This window comes from Triticum aestivum, chromosome 7A (genome assembly GCF_018294505.1).
Source record: "Triticum aestivum cultivar Chinese Spring chromosome 7A, IWGSC CS RefSeq v2.1, whole genome shotgun sequence".
Classification (NCBI taxonomy): Eukaryota; Viridiplantae; Streptophyta; class Magnoliopsida; order Poales; family Poaceae; genus Triticum; species Triticum aestivum.
This window is the reverse complement of record NC_057812.1, coordinates 584,574,759-584,596,874: the sequence shown is the minus strand read 5'-3', so window position 1 is coordinate 584,596,874 and position 22,116 is coordinate 584,574,759. Positions and strand designations below refer to the sequence as shown.

The 22,116-nt window shown below is 46.8% G+C and overlaps 1 protein-coding gene across 2 annotated transcripts; it reads right to left on the bottom strand.

Annotated features, from left to right (window-relative positions):
• Positions 1-18,933: 18,933 nt before the first annotated feature.
• On the bottom strand, positions 18,934-21,460 carry LOC123152393 (2-carboxy-1,4-naphthoquinone phytyltransferase, chloroplastic). Of its 2 annotated transcripts, none has more exons than XM_044571959.1 (6): positions 21,040-21,460; positions 20,755-20,858; positions 20,555-20,629; positions 20,318-20,456; positions 19,729-19,851; positions 18,934-19,342 (listed from the first exon to the last, which is right to left on the bottom strand). In XM_044571959.1, exons 1-5 carry the CDS (start codon positions 21,280-21,282, stop codon positions 19,843-19,845), a joined length of 570 nt encoding a protein of 189 aa, XP_044427894.1. In that variant the 5' UTR covers positions 21,283-21,460; the 3' UTR covers positions 18,934-19,342; positions 19,729-19,842. The 2 variants fall into 2 exon arrangements, with proteins under 2 accessions (XP_044427894.1, XP_044427895.1); XM_044571960.1 differs by having other exon boundaries at positions 20,555-20,626; positions 21,040-21,454.
• Between the last annotated feature and the right edge of the window lie 656 nt (positions 21,461-22,116).

The window sequence follows — 22,116 nt, the reverse complement described above, 5'->3', positions numbered from 1 at the left end:
CCGCCGCTGCCACCGATTCCACCAACGCCGCCGCTGCGTCGCTGGGCCCCACGGCCTCCCTCTCGGCGCCGATCTCCCCCGCACCCGGCACCATGCCGGGCCAGGGCCAGCCGCAAATCCCCATCCAGCAACCACCGCCGCCGCCTCCCCCAGCGCCGCCGCAGTTCACACCGGAGGCCATGGCCGGCGTGCTCAACGACCTGGTCGTCGCGGTCCAGGGCATCCGCCTCTACTTGGCGAGCCCGTACGGGCCGCCTCCACCGCTTCATCCGGCCGCGCCCGCGGGCCAGCAGGCGCTGCCGTGGTACTCGGTACCGGCGGCCATCACTGGCGGCTACCCGGCGCTTCCCCCACCGGCAGCTTTGACGCCGCCTTGGCCGCAGTGGCCGACGCCGTTCGCGGCCCCCTGGCCGCTACAGCAGATGCCGCAGGTGGCGGCCGCCGGACCGCTGCAGCCATTCTCCGTGCCGGCTTGCACCGGGCTGCCGCTGCTGCCATTCCAGGCGGGACACCCCGGCGGGACCACGCCGCCCGCGGCCCCTCTGTGGTACTTGCAGCCACCCTCCCCCGCGGCCACCGACGCCCCCGTCCACCCCCCGCCGCCGACGCTACAACCACCGACGCCGCCCCTGCCTAGCTCGGGGGCACCCTCGCCAACCGGCCTCCCGATTCATCAGGTCCGGTTCCCGGCCTCCCCGTCGCCACTTCCAGCGTGGGCGGCTGGGTCTTCACCTTCGCCGGTCTACACCACAGCCCCCGAACAGCCAACTCCGTTCCCGCAGTTCGGGGGGCCATCTGGTTCCGCTGGTCCCTACCCCGAGTACTCCGACCAGGCGCCACCCGCCTCGCTGCTCCGCTCCTCCGAGCCAGTTCGACACGGCGCTCCGGCACAGACACCGCCGTGGTTTGCCAAGCTCGACTTCGCCACCTATGACGGCACGGAGGACCCCCTCAACTGGCTCAACCAGTGCGACCAGTTCTTTCGCGGGCAGCGCACCCTCGCATCGGAGCGTACCTGGCTCGCCTCGTACCACCTCCGCGGCGCGGCACAGACCTGGTATTACGCCCTCGAGCAGGACGAGGGTGCCATGCCCCCTTGGGAGCGCTTCCGCGAGCTCTGCCTCCTTCGCTTTGGGCCTCCGGTGCGCGGGAACCGATTGGCGGAGCTCGGCCGCCTTCCCTTCACCTCCACGGTGCAGGACTTCGCCGACCGTTTCCAGGCCCTGGCGTGCCATGCGTCGGGCGTAACGGCGCAGCAGCGGGCCGACCTCTTCATCGGTGGACTTTCGGATCACATTCGCGTCAACGTGGAGCTTCGCGGACCCCAGGATCTCCAGTCGGCCATGTACTACGCCCGCGCGTTCGAGCACCGCGCGGTGGCCATCCAGCAGGACTCACCGTCCCGGACCGCTGGGTCGCTACCCGGGCCGGATTCCGCGCAGGGTCGTCCTACGCAGGCTTCTGCGGCACCCCTCGCCGCGACCGCGGGACGCCCGTTCCGCCGGCTCACCTCAGCCGAGCTCCTCGAGCGTCGCCGCCAAGGGTTGTGCTTCAACTGCGACGAGCCCTACACGCCCGACCATGCCTGCCCGCGACTCTTCTACCTGGAGGTTGCAGACTACATTTCGGAGGACGCCGTCGCCGCCGACCTGACCGCCCCAGCTGTCGAGAAGGTGTTTGACGCTGGTTGATCACCTCAAGGAGTTCCGCAAGCGCTTCCCCACCTTACAGCTCGAGGACGAGCTGTTTGTGCAGGCGGGGAGAAGTGTTATGGCCGGCGGCCCACCGGGCATTAGTATTAGGGGCTTGGCCCACAAGTTATCTTAGGCAAGTTATCTTAGGCTAAAGTTATAAATACTCGTGTAAGACATCGTTTGAGATCAAGCAATAAGAAGATTATCTCTATTGCCCAGCTCCCAGAGGAGCCGGAACCCTAGCCGCCCCCTGCCTCTTGCGCTGCCGCCGCCATCCTCCTCTCCCGCGACGGCGCCCAGCCGCCGGCGCGGCCACTCATCGCCACGCCCAGCCCCCTCCTTCCCCTACTGCCTACGACCAAGACCGGGCAGAACCCTAGCCCCTAGACATATATATAGTACCGCATAGTAGGTCTGTTCCTTGATTCAGCCAAAGCGGTACGTCCTATGATGTGACAAGGGTTTTGCAAAAATGGTAGCACAATAAACAAAGGATAATAATGGTAAAACTAGACGGCAGATAAATGAGTCTGGATTTTAACCTCAATTTGCATCTTTCCTGTTTTTTGATTGGCTGCCTGCACATAATCCGTAATACTGCTTTGATTGGATCGCTAAGTAAATCTGTCTAGTATCGGAAATTAAGGCTCAGATTTTTCTGGTATTGATGTCATGAAGAGGCCAAAAAAGATGAAGACATTTCAGTGTGTCCCCTGTTCCCTGCTTATCTCTGATGGGCCAGATTGAACAACTTCTGCATGAAGGAGTCATTCTTGATGCAATAAATAAATAAATAAATAGCACTGCTATGTCATTACCACTATCTCCAAATCCGAACGTTTACATCAGCGTAAGTAGGCAGTTGAATGAAAACGAGGGGATGATACCAGAAACTAGTCTTGAACAGCAAAAGTACAGCTGGTGTGAAGCGTAATACTCCTTTTCACAGCGAAACTGTGGAATTCGTTGAGTCGAACGAAGCTGACCGCGGACTCCCTATACTGATAGGAAGGAGGGTTCAAGCCTTGAAGACAGTGATGGTCCAGCCCAACCAGGACGATGCACCTAGCTGGCAAGAACAAGAAGAGTATATAGGATCTGCCCCAAGAGAGGACTTTTAGAATCTGGGGCGTACATATAATTTTTAGAGCTCGGAGAAATACATGTTTGTAAGTTTTGAAAAAAAATTATGCACAAAAACATGCAACTACAACATGGAAAGAAACTTACCCTAATAAATTTTGTTTCAAAATATAATTATTCTCAACCAAAATGGAACAAGTTGTATAACTTGTATTGTAGTATTTTATATAATTTATCTGGATGCTACACTGAGATCTTTCTGTTACAAAATATAATTATTTGTAACCAAAATGGAAATCAGAAAATGAAACAAGCTATGTAACTTATTGTATTGTAGACTTTTATATAATTTATCTGGATGCTACACTGAAATATTTTTATTATTTCCTCAACTTTTGGGATTAAATCTTGGTGGGGTGGTGCTCTTTGGAATCCAGGTTCCACCTAAGATTCATGTTCTCTTATAAATGCTGGTTCATAACAAAATTCTAACCAGAGATAATCTTTTGAAGCGCCAAGCTGTTGATGATATATCCTGCCTTTTCGGTGGTGAGTCAGTAATTTCTCAGCACTTGTTTTTTGATTGTGTAGTTGCTAAACAAACAGTGCAATTTGTGTCACGTTTATACCCTTGCATCTTTACAGAACACCAGCTGATATGCTGGCTGGAGAGTAAACGTTATGTTCTCTGTACTGCGCTCTGTGCTTCTGTGCTTCGGAGTCTGAGGAGTGTTTGGCACTAGATGAATGCGCTTCTTTGCTGCCTGCTGTTACTGGACCTCCACCAAGGGGCACTGCTTCGCATATTCTGGCTTGATCCTCTCAGTGGAAGTCTGCGACAGAAATATCGGCACCAGCTGCTCCTGGACAACCCCAATTGGTTTTGTGTTGATTGAAGCTTGATTTGTAGCTAGTTGCTATCTTATATCCTAGTTAGTTGAAGGTCGTTTGCCTTGTGTTGGGCGGCGACTTCAGAATCTGCGCAACTAAAACTCTGGCTTGTCCTGAGCACTGAACCTATTAATACTCTTTTTCTTAAGGGAAACCTATTAATACTCATGTTTTGTTAGCACCCCTGACAGCACCAGCCCATCAGCCCAACCAACTACCGAGCCCGACGAGGAGACGGCCCAAGGCCCAGCCAAGAGGATCAAGAAACCCAACCCAAGAGTGAGTGGCAGCCAGTGGGTGAACGCAACACAGGAGGGATAAAGGGAGAAGCTGGCAACCCTGAGGGGATCGAAGATCGATCAAGGCACGGCACGGCACGGCGGCGGCTACCTACTACCTTAGAACCCTAGTTCCTTTTCCACTCATCTCCAATTTGGCACCTTGGTGCTTGTAATCTTCAGATCTTGTGAACCACCACCATATTCTGAGAGTAATACTAGTGCCGTGCTAACACTTGGTACTCAGAGCCCAGCGCCCAATTTTGCTTCCGCCCTGGCGGCGTCCATCATCGAAACACGACAACAGCGAGCGGAAAGGATGCAGAAGGACCAGGAGCCCGTCACCAAGGGCGACCTCAAGGAGTTCTTCAAGGAGCTGCGGGCGGAGTGGAAGGAGGACATCAAGTCTTCCGTCGCCGCCGAGTTCGCGTCATGGAGACCTGGGATTAACTCGCAGATCGACGATCTGCAGGAGGAAGTCGACTTACTCAAGAAGCAGCGCGCGGGCGACAAGGGAAACGACGCAGAGGAGGCGTCGGCAACAGATCACACCGATCTGTTGGCGCGGAAGAACAATTCGTCTTCGGACGGATCCCCGGCGCGTCTTCCTCCTCGGGCCGATGGCCTCGGCGCTGCATCACCTCCACGGACGGCGGTCGACGCGGTGCTCGTCAGCCCGCCGGCCCCTCCGGCCAACGGTACGGTCAATTCTCGGCTTCAGTTACCTGCTGTCACCAACACTCTGTCACCGGCTGGGGGTTCAGGGAATTTAGCACCATTTTTTGCCTCAAATGCTCCCAGTCCACCTTCCATGCCTTTTCCTGTGTTCGATGGAGAGAACCCACTGTTGTGGAAAGATCTCTGTGAACAATACTTCACCATCTATGGGATCCCAGAGTCAGTTTGGGTGCAAATGGCTACACTGAATTTTTCTCCTACGACAGCAGTCTGGTTGCAATCAGTTCGTAAGAAAGTGTTATGCTTGGATTGGGGGGGGGGGGGGGGGGGGGCTATGCAATGTTTTAGCAACCCGCTTTGGGCGTGATCGCCATCAGCTCCTTATTAGACAATTTTTTGCCATTAAACAGCATAGTTCAGTACAGGATTACATTGATCGCTTTGAACATTTGATGAACCAGTTATTATCTTATTCTGACGAGGTTCATCCTTTCTACTTTTTGACACGGTTCATCGGCGGCCTGAGGGCGGACTTGCGCGCTGCGATCATGGTGCAGCGGCCTCCAGACTTGGACACGGCCTGCGCCCTTGCATTGGTCCAGGAGGAAGCGCATGACGGGGGAAGGCCGGAGCAGTTTCGTCCCCCTGAACAAGTTTTCCGGCCATCGCCTCGCCTACCTCCTCAAGCAGTGCCCCTCCACCAACCTCGTCCTCCTACAACACCAGTCGCAGCGGATCGTCGCGGCCTCGAAGCGACCCGTGCAGCACCAGTTGAACAACCAAGGCAAGCACCACAAGAAACAAACCCGCTGAACACTCTTCGTGCATACAGAAGAGCCAGGGGATTATGCTTCAAGTGTGGCGAGCGTTGGGGGCGTGACCACACTTGTCCAACCACAATCCAGATGCATGTGTTGGAGGAATTAATGGATTTCATGGGGATTGAACAAAACACAGACGGAGAGATGAGTGTTGGTCCAGATTCCACTGAAGAAACAGTTTATGCAGTATCTTTGCAAGCATTCAACGGGAATGACTCTTCCAAACTACTGCAGTTCAGCGCATTGATCCAGGATCAAGCTATGGAAGTGTTGATTGACTCGGGCAGCTCAGCATCCTTCATCAACTCACGTTGTGCCGAGGGCTTGCTGGGATTACAACAATTACCCAAAGCAGCTCGTGTGAAGCTTGCAAACGGAGCAGAGCTGCGGTGTGAGCAAGAATTAACTGAATGTCAGTGGACAGTACAAGGGCATCAGTTTGCCACCTCTTTTAAAGTGTTGCCTTTGGGAGGTTTTGATGTAATTGTGGGAATGGACTGGCTGGAAGCTTTGAATCCACACATTGATTGGATCAACAAAACGGTGACAATTCCCTCGGCGTCTACCCCGATTCAGTTACAAGGGCACAAATTCTCTGAAAACAAATGCCCTCAAATATCTGCTGAAGAACTGCAGCACATGTGTGTCCAGGGCGAAGTGGATCATCTTGTGTACCTCTGTGCTACTCCTGATCAGCACAAACAAGCACAACAGCTTGCTGATACATCATCGGTCGGTGACATCATCGGTGCCAGTTGAAATTCAGCACATTTTAGAAGAGTTTTCTGATGTGTTTGCCACCCCCCAGGGCCTTCCACCTCGCAGAGCTTGCGACCACCGGATCCCACTCCTTCCAGGGGCTCAACCAATCAATATCCGTCCGTATCGGCACTCACCAGATACCAAAAATGAAATTGAGCGTCAAGTCAAAGAGTTGCTAGCTTCGGGCATCATCCAACACTCCAATAGTCCCTTTGCTTCTCCGGCAATTCTGGTGCGCAAAAAAGACGGCCAATGGCATTTGTGCATTGACTATCGCAAGTTAAATGCGCTGACCGTCACTCCAAAATTCCCTATTCCAGTCATTGATGAATTACTCGATGAACTATCAGGAGCTAGCTGGTTTTCGAAGTTAGATCTCCGTTCCGGTTACCATCAAATCAGATTGGCAGAAGGAGAAGAATTCAAGACTGCTTTTCAAACTCACTCTGGTCACTACGAGTTCAAGGTCTTGCCATTTGGAGTGGCAGGGGGCCCAGCAACCTTTCAAGGAGCTATGAATCACACACTGAAACCGGTATCGCGTATCTGCGTTCTGGTGTTTTTCGACGACATTCTCGTCTTCTCCAAGACCTTTACTGACCATGTCAAGCATCTTCGAGAAGTCTTACAACTCTTGCGCAATGACCAATGGCAGATCAAAGCTTCCAAATGCTTTTTCGCTCAACGAGAACTCTCCTATCTGGGATTTGTCATCAGTGAACAAGGGGTTTCCACAGAACCTGATAAAATCAAACAAGTGCAACAGTGGCCTCTTCCCATCAATGTCAAACAGCTAAGGCAATTTTTGGGCCTTTCCGGTTACTACCGCAAATTTGTTCGCCATTATGGTATTATAGCAAAGCCGTTGACACATCTTTTGAAGAAAAACATCCCTTTTGTGTGGACGAGTGAGTGCACAACATCGTTTGAGACCTTGAAAACTGCATTGGTGACAGCTCCTGTCCTTGCCCTGCCAGACTTCTCGAAGCAGTTTGTCCTTGAGACCGATGCTAGTGATCTTGGCGTTGGAGCTGTTTTGCAACAAGACGGTCATCCCTTGGCATTTCTGAGTAAGCCTCTCGGTCCTCGCAATAAGGGGCTTTCTACATATGAGAAAGAATTGTTGGCTATTTTATTAGCAGTTGAACATTGGCGGCAGTACCTCCAGACAGCAGAGTTCATCATCAAAACTGACCAATGCAGCTTAGTTCATTTGGAAGATCAACGCTTGCACACCCCTTGGCAGCAGAAAGCTTTCACCAATCTATTGGGTCTTCACTAAAGATTGTGCTACCGGAAAGGAGTCGACAATGGGGCTGCTGATGCTCTTTCTCGTCGGCCAATCTCAGAAACTGATGAGCTTTATGCTATCTCCCTCTGCCAACCCGAGTGGCTCGAGGAGGTGAAAGCTGGATATGCCCAGGATGCACCTACCCTCGAAATCATTAAGGAGATACAGGCTAACCCCCAATCACACCAGCAATTTTCTTTGGAAGATGGCCTCTTGCGTTACCAAGGGCGAATTTGGATTGGGCGCAATAGCCAAATGCAGCAACGCATGATGATCGCGGGGCATCAGTCGGCTATTGGTGGCCACTCCGGGGCCCCTGCAACATATCAGCGCTTGAAAACAGTTTGTGCATGGCCACGTATGAAGCGGCTTGTCACTGAATTTGTACAGGCCTGTGAGGTATGCCAACAAGCCAAGCCAGAGCGCTGCAAGTACCCCGGACTGTTGGAACCCTTGCCAGTCCCTGCACGTGCCTGGCAAATGGTGTCCATGGACTTCATCGAGGGATTGCCTAAATCTGGGCGAGCCAATTGTATTTTGGTGGTCGTCGACAAATTCTCCAAGTACAGTCATTTTCTGGCCTTGACACACCCATTCTCTGCATCTCAAGTGGCTACTGCTTATGTTGATCAAGTTTACAGATTGCACGGCTTGCCTGACTCGATTTTGTCGGACCGTGACCCCATCTTCACTAGCAGATTTTGGAAGGAGCTCTTTCGTCTGACCAACACAACACTGAGAATGAGTACTCCTTACCATCCTGCAACTGATGGGCAAACCGAGCGTACCAATCAGTGCCTGGAGACTTTCCTCCAGTGTTTTGTCCATGCCTGCCCAAAGAAATGGAGTTCTTGGCTGCCCCTCGCTGAATATTGGTTTAACACGAGTTACCACAGCGCTCATGGAAAAAACCCCTTCTTTGTTCTCTATGGTCACGAACCACGACACTGGGGGGTTGAGGCAGCTTCGGCTACTCCTGTCACCGATCTGGATGCCTGGCTCTCCGAGAGGGTGGAAATGCAAGCTTTAATCCGTCAACACTTACTGCGGGCTCAAACAAGAATGAAACATCAAGCTGATAAGAACCGATCTGAACGCAGCTTTGACATTGGTGACTCGGTTTATATCAAGCTTCAGCCGTATGTTCAGAGTTCAGTAGCTCGTCGCGCATGTCACAAACTGTCTTTCCGCTACTTCGGGCCCTTCTTGGTGCAAGACCGGATTGGGCAGGTAGCATACAGAGTGGGATTGCCTGAACATTCAAAGATCCACCCCGTGTTCCACGTTTCGCAACTTCGCAAAGCCATCAAGCCAGGTGTGTCCGTTTCCTCTGTTTTGCCTGCTGATACTAACCAGTTTGCGATTCCCGTGGAAGTGCTTGACAGTCACATGAAGACTAAAGCGAACAGAGTGGTGGCTCAAGTGTTGGTGCGCTGGTCCGACGATTCCATCGAGCCAACTTGGGAAGACAGAGACGAGCTTCATTCGCGTTTCCCGTGCGCAGCGGCTTGGGGACAAGCCGCAACTCAAGCAGGGGAGGGTGTTAGCACCCCTGACAGCACCAGCCCATCAGCCCAACCAACTACCGAGCCCGACGACGAGACGGCCCAAGGCCCAACCAAGAGGATCAAGAAACCCAACCCAAGAGTGAGTGGCAGCCAGTGGGTGAACACAACACAGGAGGGATAAAGGGAGAAGCTGGCAACCCTGAGGGGATCGAAGATCGATCAAGGCACGGCACGGCACGGCGGTGGCTACCTACTACCTTAGAACCCTAGTTCCTTTTCCACTCATCTCCAATTTGGCACCTTGGTGCTTGTAATCTTCAGATCTTGTGAACCACCACCATATCCTGAGAGTAATACTAGTGCCGTGCTAACACTTGGTACTCAGAGCCAGCGCCCAATTTTGCTTCCGCCCTGGCGGCGTCCATCATCGAAACACGACAGCAGCACCCGGAAAGGATGCAGAAGGACCAGGAGCCCGTCACCAAGGGCGACCTCAAGGAGTTCTTCAAGGAGCTGCGGGCGGAGTGGAAGGAGGACATCAAGTCTTCCGTCGCCGCCGAGTTTGCGTCATGGAGACCTGGGATTGACTCGCAGATCGCCGATCTGCAGGAGGAAGTTCATGAACACGTGGACAATGTTTTAGGAAGTTCATGAACGTTTTAAAAATTAAGTTTTGATGTATATCTGACACATATCTTTGTATTTTACATGAAGGAATAGAGAAAAGATAAAAATTAAACGTGACGAAATGGAAGAGAACGTTGCACGGATGCTACACGAATCGTGTAGGCCCAGCCTATGTTCTGTGCGTCGTAGGCGAGCGCTCCGCCCAGGCAACATTTAACCCAATCCTAGTTTAGTCAATTGGTGTACGAACAACCAAATAAGAAAGTAAAGCTTCCTTGCCCTCAAGAATCCACCACCATCGAACTCGTCAGCTCAAATTGATCCACCCCATAATATATTTGCACCCACGACCAATCGGACTCGCCGCCGAGACAAGCGCTGAAAAACATACACGCTCCATTTCACGTTGCCGCCGAGACAAAAAAACATACTCGTCGCCAAAATAAGCGTTGAGAAATTGTTCATGTTTTTTAAACAGTTCACAAATTTGAAAAACATTCGAGGATTTGGGAAATGATCACAAGTTTTAAAAAAACACAGATTTCAGAAAAGAAGAAAGGGAAAAAGTAAAAAGTAAATGGAAAAGTAAAAAAAAAAGAGGCCGGCCCACTTCGAGCGGACACCCGGTTTTGGAAACCTTCTAGGTGGTTCCCTTAACCAACTCAAAAAAAAAGGTGGTTCCCTTAACCGGGTTTTCCCTATTTTTTTATTTTTACCGGTTTTCTTTACTTTTTTAATTACTTTTTTGTTTTTTGGTTATTTCTTTCTTTTCTTTAAACACCTTTTTTGTATTCGTTTTTTTATAAATTCAAAATTTTCAAAAAAAGTTAAGGGTATGCTACAAAAAGTTTATCATGCATTATAAAATGTTTATCATATATTAGAAAATGTACAACATATACACAAATGTTCACTGTATTTAAAAAAATCATTGTATATTACACAAATGTTTCATGTTTGGTAAAAAGTGTTCAACGTATACTACAAAATGTTCAATGTGTATACGAAAATTGTTCAACATATATATTCATATATTTTCAAAAATAGTCATCGCATATGAGAAAAAGTTCATCACATAATACAAAAAAAGCATCGTATATTAAGAAAATGTTCAATGTGTATTACTAAATTTTCAACAGATGTTAGAAAATGTCCAATGCCTATTTTAAAAATGTTCAAAATAAAAACCGACCAAAAACCAGACCGATCTAGTAACCGGATTATATAGTATGTGCCAATATTGAGGATATCGCTTATCGTTAGCGTCATGGACAGCTGGGAATTAGTGTAACGCCCTCGATGCGGCTATATCTCCCACGTGTCGAAGCACGACTTAGAGGCATAACCGCATTGAAAGCAATGTCGCAAGTGAGGTAATCTTCACGCAAATGAAGTATGATCAAGAAGTGATCCTAAAACAACCTACGTCAAGCATAACTCCAACACCGTGTTCACTTCCCGGACTCCGCCGGAAAGAGACCATCACGGTAACACACGCAGTTGATTCATTTTAATTAAGGTCAACTTTAGGTTTTCTACAACCGGACATTAACAAATTCCCGTCTGCCCATAACCGCGGGCACGGCTTTGGAAAGTTCAAATTCCTGCAGGGGTGTCCCAACTTAGCCCATGACAAGCTCTCACGGTCAACGAAGGAATAGACCTTCTAGCGGGAAGACCCGATCAGACTCGGAATCCCGTTTACAAGACATTTCGACAATGGTAAAACAAGACCAGCAAAGCCACCCAGATGTGCCGACAAATCCCGATAGGAGCTGCACATATCTCATTCTCAGGGCACACCGGATGAGCAAGACGTCGGGTAAGCCAGCCAGAGTTGCCCCTGGTAGCCTCGGACATCGCTCAGTTGGACCAACACTTAGAGAAGCACTGGCCCGGGGGGTTAAAATAAGATGACCCTTGAGCCGGCCGACTCAAGGGAAAGAAAAGGCTAGGTGGCAAATGGTAAAACCAATGTTGGGCCTTGCTGGAGGAGTTTTATTCAAGGCGAATTGTCAAGGGGTTCCCATTATAACCCAACCGCGTAAGGAACGCAAAATTCTGGAACATAACACCGATATGACGGAAACTAGGGCGGCAAGAGTGGAACAAAACACCAGGCATAAGGCCGAGCCTTCCACCCTTTACCAAGTATATAGATGCATTAATTAAATAATATATATTGTGATATCCCAACAAGTAAACATGTTCCAACCAGGAACAACATCTCCATGTTCCAACAAGGAACAAAACTTCAATCTTCACCTGCAACTAACAATGCTATAAGAGGGGCTGAGCAAAGCGGTAACATAGTCAATCAACGGTTTGCTAGGACAAGGTGGGTTAGAGGCTTGGTGCAACAATATGGGAGGCATGATAAGCAAGTGGTAGGTATCGCAACATAGGCATAGCAAAAGAGCGAGCAACTAAGCAAGCAAAGATAGAAGTGATTTCGAGGGTATGGTCATCTTGCCTGAGATCCCGCAAGGAAGAAGAACGAGTCCATGAAGCAGACAAACGGACGTAGTCGAACGGTTCCTCACAAACACGACGTTACCGGAAACAACCCGAAGAAGCACACCGGAAAGAAGCAAACAACATAGTAAACAACCAACACAGAATCATGGCATGATGCACAAACAAGTATGATGCATGTCGGCATGGCATGGCAAAGTGCACAAGCAATCCTACAAATTAAGTGGAGCTCAATATGCAACTCCGTTGCATATTATTGACCGAACACCACATCAATTATTTAGTTCACTCTCGGTTAGGTACCCAACAATATTAAATGTTGTTTAAACATGGCAAGAGGTGAAGCATAACAAAACTATACCATCTAGTCAAGTTTAAATGAGGCCGCGAACAACAAACAACAAATCCGGTAAATCCCCATAGCATATTTTTGATTTGATGCGGTTCTGCCCTAGACGCAATTTTAGAGTTAATAAACATGCAAAAAAAAGTAGACCATGTTAAACTAGGCAAAATTCCACCCCATTTACATCTAAAGTTTGTTAAATTTGGAGCTACGGTTGATTAGTTATGAATTAAAACATTTTAGCATGGCATTTATGCAAAATTAAACAAACAACATTTTAAACATTTTAAACATGGATGAAAGTTGGATATTATGAATCTAGACAAAATTCTAAACAAGTTTCATATATAAAGTTTTTATATATGATGCACGGTTTGTGAGTTTTAAAATGCATGAAGTGCAAGGGGTTCTCTGCAAAAACTGCTCTCCTCTAGAAAAATAGCTAAAACACAGAACCTAAAAAAACTACACGGGCCGGATCCGGAACAGAGGCCGAATTAGGTGGATCTGGGCTGCTCACATTGGGCCAACAGGGAGCTGGCAGATCTGGGCCATGTAGCGATCTGGCGCTGGGCCTCGGCAAGCTGGACGGTCAACGCGCGGCGGCATCGTTCGACGACTCGGTCCTGAAGCAGGGGATCGAGCAAGCTGGACTTGGCGCTGGGGTTCGAGCTTGCTCGTTCGACAGAGAAACAGCGGCAGCAGCGGACTTGACGGACGCAGCGGCGAGGAGAAGACTCCGGCGAGGTGGGACTTGGCGCGAAGCTGGAGAGGAGGCCGGCTGGATCCGGGGCGGAGGGGCTTGATGCAGGTGGCTGCGTAGACGACGCGGGGATGTCCGGGTGAGACGCGAGGCAGAGCAACGGGTCTTGGGGGTCCGCCATGGCTTAGCATCGGCGAGGGATGGCGGGGAAGGCCGGGACGGCCGGATCCTTGACCGGCGCGCGAGAAGAGGCAGCTCCGGCGGGGGTGGAGGCAAACCGGCGGCCACGGACTTTGAGTTCCCTAGCGTGGCTCCTGTAGGGAAAGACATGAGGGGAGAGATGAGCAGCGGGAGAGAGGGAACAACATGGGAGGAGAGGCGCGGGAGGAGATGAGGTGGCGCTGGTCACCTGCGGGTCGTCGGCAAGTTTCGGTCGAGGGGATGCAGCAGGGCTCGGAACTGCTGTTGCTGCTTGGGGACACGGCGTCCCTGGCGTCCATGGCGGGCTCCCTGCTGACAAAAAAAAAGATAGGCAGGGAGATGAGAGAGAGAAACGGGAGAGATCATGGGAAGATGAAGAAGGGGCGTCGGCTGTCATCTTCGGCGAAGCTTGCCGGCGGTGGCGTGGCACGAGGCGAAGGGGATCGAGCGCAGAGGCGCAAAAGGAGGAGCTTCGGGCAGAGGGATGGATCGAGGGGAAGGACGAGCGCTGCTCTGGTTGGTGGGTGGCTGAAGACGAGGTGGATGCGGGATGGATCGATGTGGATTTGGTGGAGCGGCGGCGGCGACAAGTGGATAGGGGAGGATCCCTAGAAAGTAGGGTTTGGTCTAGAATTACATCGGCTATATATAGTAGGTGGGTTAGGGTAAGATTATATCGTCCCTCCGGTTGTAATTGGACGGTCGAGAAAAAAATAGCTAGGGATACCAAATAAGAAAACGGTGACGTTTTATAGATGTTTGGGGATGACCCGGATCCAACGGTGACGACTGTCCGGGTCGGGTTCGGGTAAGTTTTGGACGCGCGCGAGGGGGGCTGCGGGCTGACGAGAGAGGTTAGGTTGGACCTGGCGGTAGGTAGTGAGCTGTGTAGACGCTCTCGAGCTGAGAGAAGAGAAGAGAGGGAGGCCCAGCGACTGTTTCCGGAGACCGAAAACGTCCGACGTTAGACCGGCTATACTACCGCTATAGTTATCCGTTGGGGCACCAAACGATCTCCGAATGCGATGAAACTTGACAGGCGGTCTATCTACACTAAAATAAGACCACACGCCAACTCTCATCCCATTCCGAGAACATTTTCCGGCCACTTATAAAATACTATTTCGGACATGCCGCGGGCACGTGCAAGTGTGGTTGGGCTAAGAACGGACAACAGAGAGAACTCGAAGAACTCGGACGAATGCAAGTTTTGAAAACATGATAATGCAATGCACATGATGACATGTTAAGATGCAACATGCAAACAAATGACATGGCAACAACATCGAATAACTCGAAGACACCTGGCACAACGGTCTCGGGGCGTTATAATTAGAGATTAATCGGAAATCGGCCGATTAAACGATTTTATCGACTGACTATTAATCGGTCATTGTTTGCAAATCCCGGGTTCCCAACACTAAAATATGCTATATTCAACACCAGAAAATATTGTGCGTAAGTGTTACCTTGATTCCTAGCCTTTGAATCCTCGTATAATGACAAACAAAATAGGACAATAGTATATATTGCATAACAAGGTTGACAAAACACAAATAAGCATAGCTTTTGCAAACATAGTGCTAGGAATAGGCCCGATTTACTCGTAGATTTCCGATAAATCACTTGTCAAAGCGATAAATCGGCCCAAATGATAAATAATGAAGATAAGGCGTAATCTTATCGATCACCCCACAAGCAATGACAAGTCGGACGATTAATCGTTGAATCGGAAGATTTTTTAAACAGTGGTATGTGCTGCCACAAAACTCAACACTACAGTAAACCAAGTAAACAACAAAGAGAAAACGAAATAAAAAATCGTTTGCGGGCAGAGTGGACCGGCCCATCAGGTGCGCGCCCATGCAAAGGTCCCTCATTCGCAAGCGAGCGTCACATAGGAGGTCTCACTATTCCCTGACCTAGGCGGGCAAGAGCAACTAGTTGGCGAGCGCTCCTTTGAGAGTCTACCAATGATCATTTGGGGTGGGTTCAGAGCGCGTTCTCAGCTACCGCCACGTGTCGCACTCTAGGCGCTCCCTCCTGGTTTTGTTTTTTTTATTTCTCCGCACGCCTTTTCGGCTTTTTAAACGATTTTTCCGGATTTTTTGACCTTTCGGTTTTTCACCGTCTTCCTTAGCTTTTGAATCAAAAAATTTCAAAGTAAAATTGCGCGAAAAAACATTTTTTTTCATCCGTGAGAGGCACGTTCATGCCTCCCGGAAACAGAAAAAAAACGTGTTTTCTGTGTTTTTTTCTTCTTTCGCGAGAGGTGCGTTTTTTTTCCGCGAGAGGAACGGTTGTGCTTTCGCGAGAGGCACGGTCGTCCCTCTCGAAAACGGAAAAAAACGTGTTTTCTGTGTTTTTTTCTTTCAGGAAAGACACGTTGTGCTTTCGCGAGAGGTGGGGCCGTTCCTCTTTCGGAAAGAAAAAAAACGTGCTTCCGGTTCGGTTTCTTCGTTCTGTTTTTATGTCTGTTTTTTTCTAAAAAAAGTTTGTCAAAACATATCAAAATGGTATCTAGTTTTGAAGATCTCGATGCAATGAATTCAATGGTGAAAACGGTTCGAGATTTGAACGTACGGTTTAAAAGATAAGACGTTTTGAATAAACGGAAGCGTGAAAAAAGCAAAAACACTCAGGTCGTGAAGTGGTGGGAGTGATCTTTCAAAGGAGTACTTCTGAATTGGTGATTTCGCTATATATGGCTTAGTGTGAGACCAAACATCTCGCCTGCAGCGGGAGACAATGGGCTGGCCTAGCGGGTTAGAGGTCTTGTATTTTCATATGTTTTTTTTTTTAATTCTTTCCTTTTTTACCTTTTTCATATATATTTTGATATGTTCCAAACATATATACTATAAAAATCTCTTTACGTAACATTTTTACAAAAATTAGACATCACAACATATATCTGAAAAAAAAACATTATACATGCATAGAAAATGTTTTCGATGTAGACAATAAATATACAACGTGTATAGAAAAAATGTTTTGATGTAGAAAAAAATGTACAACATGTATTTAAAATGTAGACATCAATGCATACATCAGAAAAATGTGAATCATGCATAAAAAATATTAAACAAGTATAAAAATGTTTCCCCTGTAACAAAAAACATACAATCTATCTGAAAATAATTTAGACCTCAAAACATATATTTGTAAAAATGTTAATTGGGTATTTAAAAATCATAAATTTATATTAAAATCTTTATTTGCATGGAAAAAATAATGTGTATGAAAAATAGGCATCAAAACATATATTTTAAAAATATGTATATCATGTATTTGAAAAATGGTAAGCATGTAAATGTAGACTTGTGTACAAAATCAAAGAAAACCATGAAAGAAATAAAGAAAAGGAAAAGGAAAAAGTCAAAATGAGAATCATCAAAAAAATAAATAGAAACAAAGAAACTGAGAGACAACCAAAGAAAAATAAAAAACTAAAAGAAAAACTGAATAATATAAGAAAACAGAAAAAAACATGAAAAATAGTGCTTCAGTACTAGGCCTGCCTAGTATACTGTAGTTACCAAAAAAAGTTTCAGGCGAGACCAACTTGTTATATGCGAGATATAGCTCTGGCGTGTGGGGAATAGGATCCGCCCAGTGCGTGGAATATGGCACTATGTTTCCTTTTTCTTTTTTCTTTTTCGTTTATGTTTCTTTTTCTGTTTTCTTTTTTGCTTTTGTTTCCTTTTTATTGTTCCTTTTTTATTTTATAGTTTTGAATTCATGAACATGTTTAAAATTCTGAATATTTTTGAAAATAATGAACATTTTTTTGAAATTGCGAAATTATTTTTTATAATTCATATAGTTTTTGAAATCATTTACATTTTTTGTATTTATGAACATTTTTTGAAATTCATGAAGAATTTTTCGAAATTGTGATATTTTAATTGGTGAACATTCTCTGCACTCGTGAACATATTTTGAATTCGCCAAAAAAATCATGAACATTTTTGTAACCATGACCCTTTTTTAAATTTGATGAACAATTTATACATTCGTGAACATTTCTGAATTTTACAGCATGTTTTTAAAACTATGAACATTTTTTGAATTCATGAATATTTTCTGAAATGACAAACTTTTTTTGAACTTGAATACATTTTATTATTTCTTGATTTTTTGTTCAAAATGCACAATTTTTAAAAACCGAATTCATTTTTTTGTTCATCAGATTTTTAAAATGTTCATGAAAATTCAAAATATGTTCACCAACCTAAAAAATGTTAATTAATTTCAAATTTTGTTCATAATTTTCAAAAAAAATGTTCTTAAATACAAATTTTGTTCATGAAGTTCAAAAGGTGTTCATCTAATTCAAAATTTGTTCATGAAATATAAAAAATGTTCATCATTATTAAAGAATTCTCATAAAAAGATGTGCATTAAAGCAACAAAATGTTCTCAAAATTCAAAAATAAAATATCCTTTTGAATCGCAAACATTTTTTTAATCCAAGAACTGTTGTATTTTCTTTTCTTTTCAAAATGGCAGTTATCCTGCATTTATTAAGAAAGGAGTTGCTGAGTTAAATATGGAAAACCGAGCGAAAACCAGATTGCCCAGTTAATTATGGAGAACCGGGCAAAACCATCACAACTGTTGAGCGGCACGCATAAGATACCCGATGCACACCAATCCAAAGAGGGTCTTGCCGACACAGCACACATACATCATCGCCATCCCTAGAACTGTTTTACTGACAATTCACAATGTTTTGCAATTTTAGAACGAATCCCGAATTATTTTATTATTAAATAAAATAAAAACAGAAAATAAAGAAGGAAAAGTAATAAAAAGAAAAAGAAATAAAACGGGGGCACCCGCCCCGCGCGGGGGCGTGGGCTGCCAGACTGGGGGCGCCCCTGATTACGACGCACTTAAGTCGTTTCGTACCCCTCCGAAAAAAAACTTAAGTGGTTTCGTCCCTTTATTTTATGCTGTTTGGGCTTCCTTCACGGAAGGCCCGGTCCTAGTTTAGGCAACTGGCGTACCACGAACAAACCCACAGTATAAGAAAGTCAAGCACAGATTGGTTGTAATTGCCTACCGAACATGTGTGTCGAGTGGGATAACATTGTACTGTCCAAAGTGGCAGCTTGCGTGTCGGGCGACATGCCCGAACGTCATTGATCTATAAAGCTTTGCTTTCCCTAAAAAAAAAGAAGACGTCGCCGTCGAACGCGTCAGCTCTGCATCCGCCAAACCAGAGAATATATATATACTAGTAAAATGCCCGTGCGTTGCTACGGGCTGCAACGCTTATAACATGTCGGTGCGTGGTCGACCATTTTTCGGATATAGGACAATGGGCATGTGTTGCAACAGGGTATATATTTTCTTAAAGCTCAACACTAACCGTGTCTAACATAGTTATAGGAACCTCGTGCACATTAGACAACATGTCTTGCACATTAGTAAAATGCCCACGAAATGTTCTGTAGATGAAAAGAACACTCACATATTTTGTCCCTCATATTTTATTCTGAGTTCATGGATAAATGTGCCAAACAAAGACACTATTGCATTTGCGGCGTGCTGCCAAATTCTTAAGAAATGTTATAATTCCATGGTCTTTATTCTTCATTGTCGATAGTGTCAGCTCTGCTGGAAGGATCAACCATTAATATACACAAATATTATGAATAACATAATCTTAAACCTAAGGTATTACTTCCAGAAACAAATCAATGATTTTAGAAATGCAGGATTTGTCCAGCCTGGGAACCAAACAACGACTTCAACCAAAGCATGGGTGAAAAAAATGAAAGGAAGACGAGGTAGACAACAGCATTGACTGCGGCACCAGCTAGACTCAGGGAAGTGACGGGAGGCGAGGGGATAGGGGAAAGGGAGGACATGCGCCTCTCACACCGAAGCAATATGCCACAGAAGACACTTGGTGATCCCATTGATCCATACCACATCATGTGTGAGGTTAAATAGTACCACTTTCTCTGTAAAATCTGCATGACCAAAAAAAATTCCAGTCAACAGGATTTGGCATGACCAAACATAATAGTTCGGATCAACAATAAGAGGTGAATCATGAATAGAAGCATAACACCTGTGTACCAGAACCATTCTTCTAGACATGTAATCAGTAAAATTTCCAGCTCAACTAAATACTAAGAAAAGATAACCAAACAAACTCAAAAATTAAAATTGAAATGAAGTCATTGGCATCAACTGCAGGATTCACCTACAATAGCTTAAAAAAATGCTGTGTAGCTCAAATTTTCAGCACAACAACACATTCTCCACAATAGCATCGAATTTCCGCATCTTATTTGGAAAATAATGAACAACATAAACAAGAGATTGAGAGGGGAAGATATTTCATCATCGTTACCTTGTGGTTACTGACGGATAGAGCAGCACGTTGCATAGGAGATCAGAGCGTGCTGCAGGGAGGAGGACCGTGGCACAAATGAGATCGAGGCGGAGCTCGAACTCGAAGGACGCTTCAGAACACCTGGCATAACATCATAAACATTTTCAGAGACTGGAGATGCTGCTGGCACTCGAGATTCATTTTTCACAACAGCATCTGAATCCTCCAACTCCAGTAACACATTGCACGAGTGGAAATCCTAAATCGATGCCTACTTATTCATGTCTCCAGTCCGAACTAAGAGTAATCTAGGTTACACACGCAGTGTAACGTGTCCAGTTAGGAAAATTTGGAAAGGTTAGGAATTTTTTATTGTGAGAGTAAAAAAATCAACGTGAGGAGATATGGTGGTGGGATGTGAGACAAAAATAAACCGAACGAAAATAAACCAGACGAAATATAGCCAGATGAAAAAAAATCATGGATGCAATCCTACCAACTCCTTTATTAGGAGTAGAGATCAGCAAAAGGCAAAATATATTGTGCCAGGGTGATATGGAAGCGAAGGAAACAAAAGGTTCCCTAACGAAGGGGCAGAATATTTTACCTGAGAAACATAACCACAAAGGATTGCACATAGAACCAAAGTGATGAACCTGACGTCTCCTGCTTCTGTAAAGGCCCAAAATAGCCCTCCAAAGCCGAACAGAAGAGGAACGTTTGCAGCATATTGTGTCACTGCCCAACTGCACAGCAGGTCACACTCTGAAATGTTTCGTTTCTAAATACACGTATGCAAGCATTTAGAATGTTACTACTACTCGGCACTGGAAACGAGCAGTACCTGCCAACAATGTTGACGACAGATTCTTTCTTGTTCTTATCAGCGCCAGTATCTGAATCATAAACGTCATTGCTGCTAGTGTAAAAATACAATACGTTCAGAGCAGGGAAATCAATGGTTGAACACTGCTATTGATATCAACATCGATTTACTTGTCAGAGTGTATGTTGTAGTAATATTTTTATGCATGTGAGTTTTACCTCAGATTGAGCCAGGTGATCACAAGGATAGCAGCAGCCAAGAGGCCAAAGTAGCGTCTGGCAAAGAACAGCCCCGCATGGTTATAAGCAGCAGCAGTGCCTACCTGCAAGTGCAAGCAACCGTCAATGCAAATGTGTAAGGTGATCGTAGTTGCAAACCACCAAATACTGCGATCAATACTCATTCTGATTTGCATGCCAGCACACTAACAGGTTATGCAATTCTGAATTGCAGAGCGAAGCATTGGCAAGGGCAATGGGGAGGGAAGAATTTGGGGAACTCACGGTGAGTGGCACGAGCGCCACGGAGTAGATGGGCAGCTTGGCCGCTCTCCAGAGCAGCGTCGCGCGTGAGAGCTCGCCGGCGTCCCCGTCTCCGCCGGACGCCGCTGCGGCCGAGCACCGCACTCGCCGTAGCGCGCGACGCCTTCTCGCGGCCTCTACAGAGACGGCGACGCTGCCACGGGGAGAGGAAGGCGCGTGAGGGGAGACGAGGAGAGGCGCGAGTGCAATGCCGGCGAGCGGCATCGGCTCGGAGGCGTTGGCTGGGGGAGCTTAGCTTTGTTCAGGAGCGGCACTCCATCTCCGTCGGCAGCTGGGAGCGCGGGTGCATGGATAAGGCTGAGGGGAACGGAGACGTCGACGCGCGGCAGGCCGTGGGCGGGCGGGCGAAGCGAGAAAGGTTTTTCTTGAGTTTTGTTTTAGCTCGTCACGTAGCGCGACCTCCTCATTGCCTGCTGCCACCCCGCGCTACCGCCTCCGTGCGCAGGTTCCGCTCGTGGAGCGTGACGAGCGCATGGCCTACCTTCACGGCGGCCTGGTCCTCCCCACTATCGTGAAGCTGGCACGCATCGCCGCCGCAATTGCCCAGGATGGCGGATGAAGATCCTGCTGCAGCGACGTGGGTGAGGGATGCAGCCGAGGATGGAGGGATGATTTCCGTGGCTAACCCCTCTCTATAACAACCACCTTTTTTTGCGAGGATATAACAATCACTTAGAAAAGGCAAAGATCAATGCATTAGGATAATTAGGATTTGTAATTGATTGTCATAAAACTAAATTTTATTAATCGATAACGTGCTATCCGTCCCTGCCCGTTTATAACGTGTCTAGTTAGGAAACTTTGAAAAAGTTAGGAAAGTTTTTATTGTGAGGGTAAAAAAATCAACGTGAGGAGATATGATGGTGGGGTGTGAGACGAAAATAAACCGGACGAAAATAAACCAGGCGAAATATAACCAGACGAAAATAAACCGTGGACGCAATCCTACCAACTCAGACATTAGGAGTAGATATATATATATATATATATATATATATATATATATATATATATATATATATATATATATATATATAT

Excerpts from the sequence above, each read along its gene's own strand:
- LOC123152393 (XM_044571959.1), bottom strand. The coding sequence starts at position 21,282 with ATGCCGCTCGCCGGCATTGCACTCGCGCCTCTCCTCGTCTCCCCTCAC. Across the intron at positions 20,859-21,039 it reads TGGCGCTCGTGCCACTCACC|GTAGGCACTGCTGCTGCTTA; the intron begins GTGAGTTCCCCA and ends TTGCACTTGCAG. Across the intron at positions 20,630-20,754 it reads ATCACCTGGCTCAATCTGAG|CAGCAATGACGTTTATGATT; the intron begins GTAAAACTCACA and ends TTTTTACACTAG.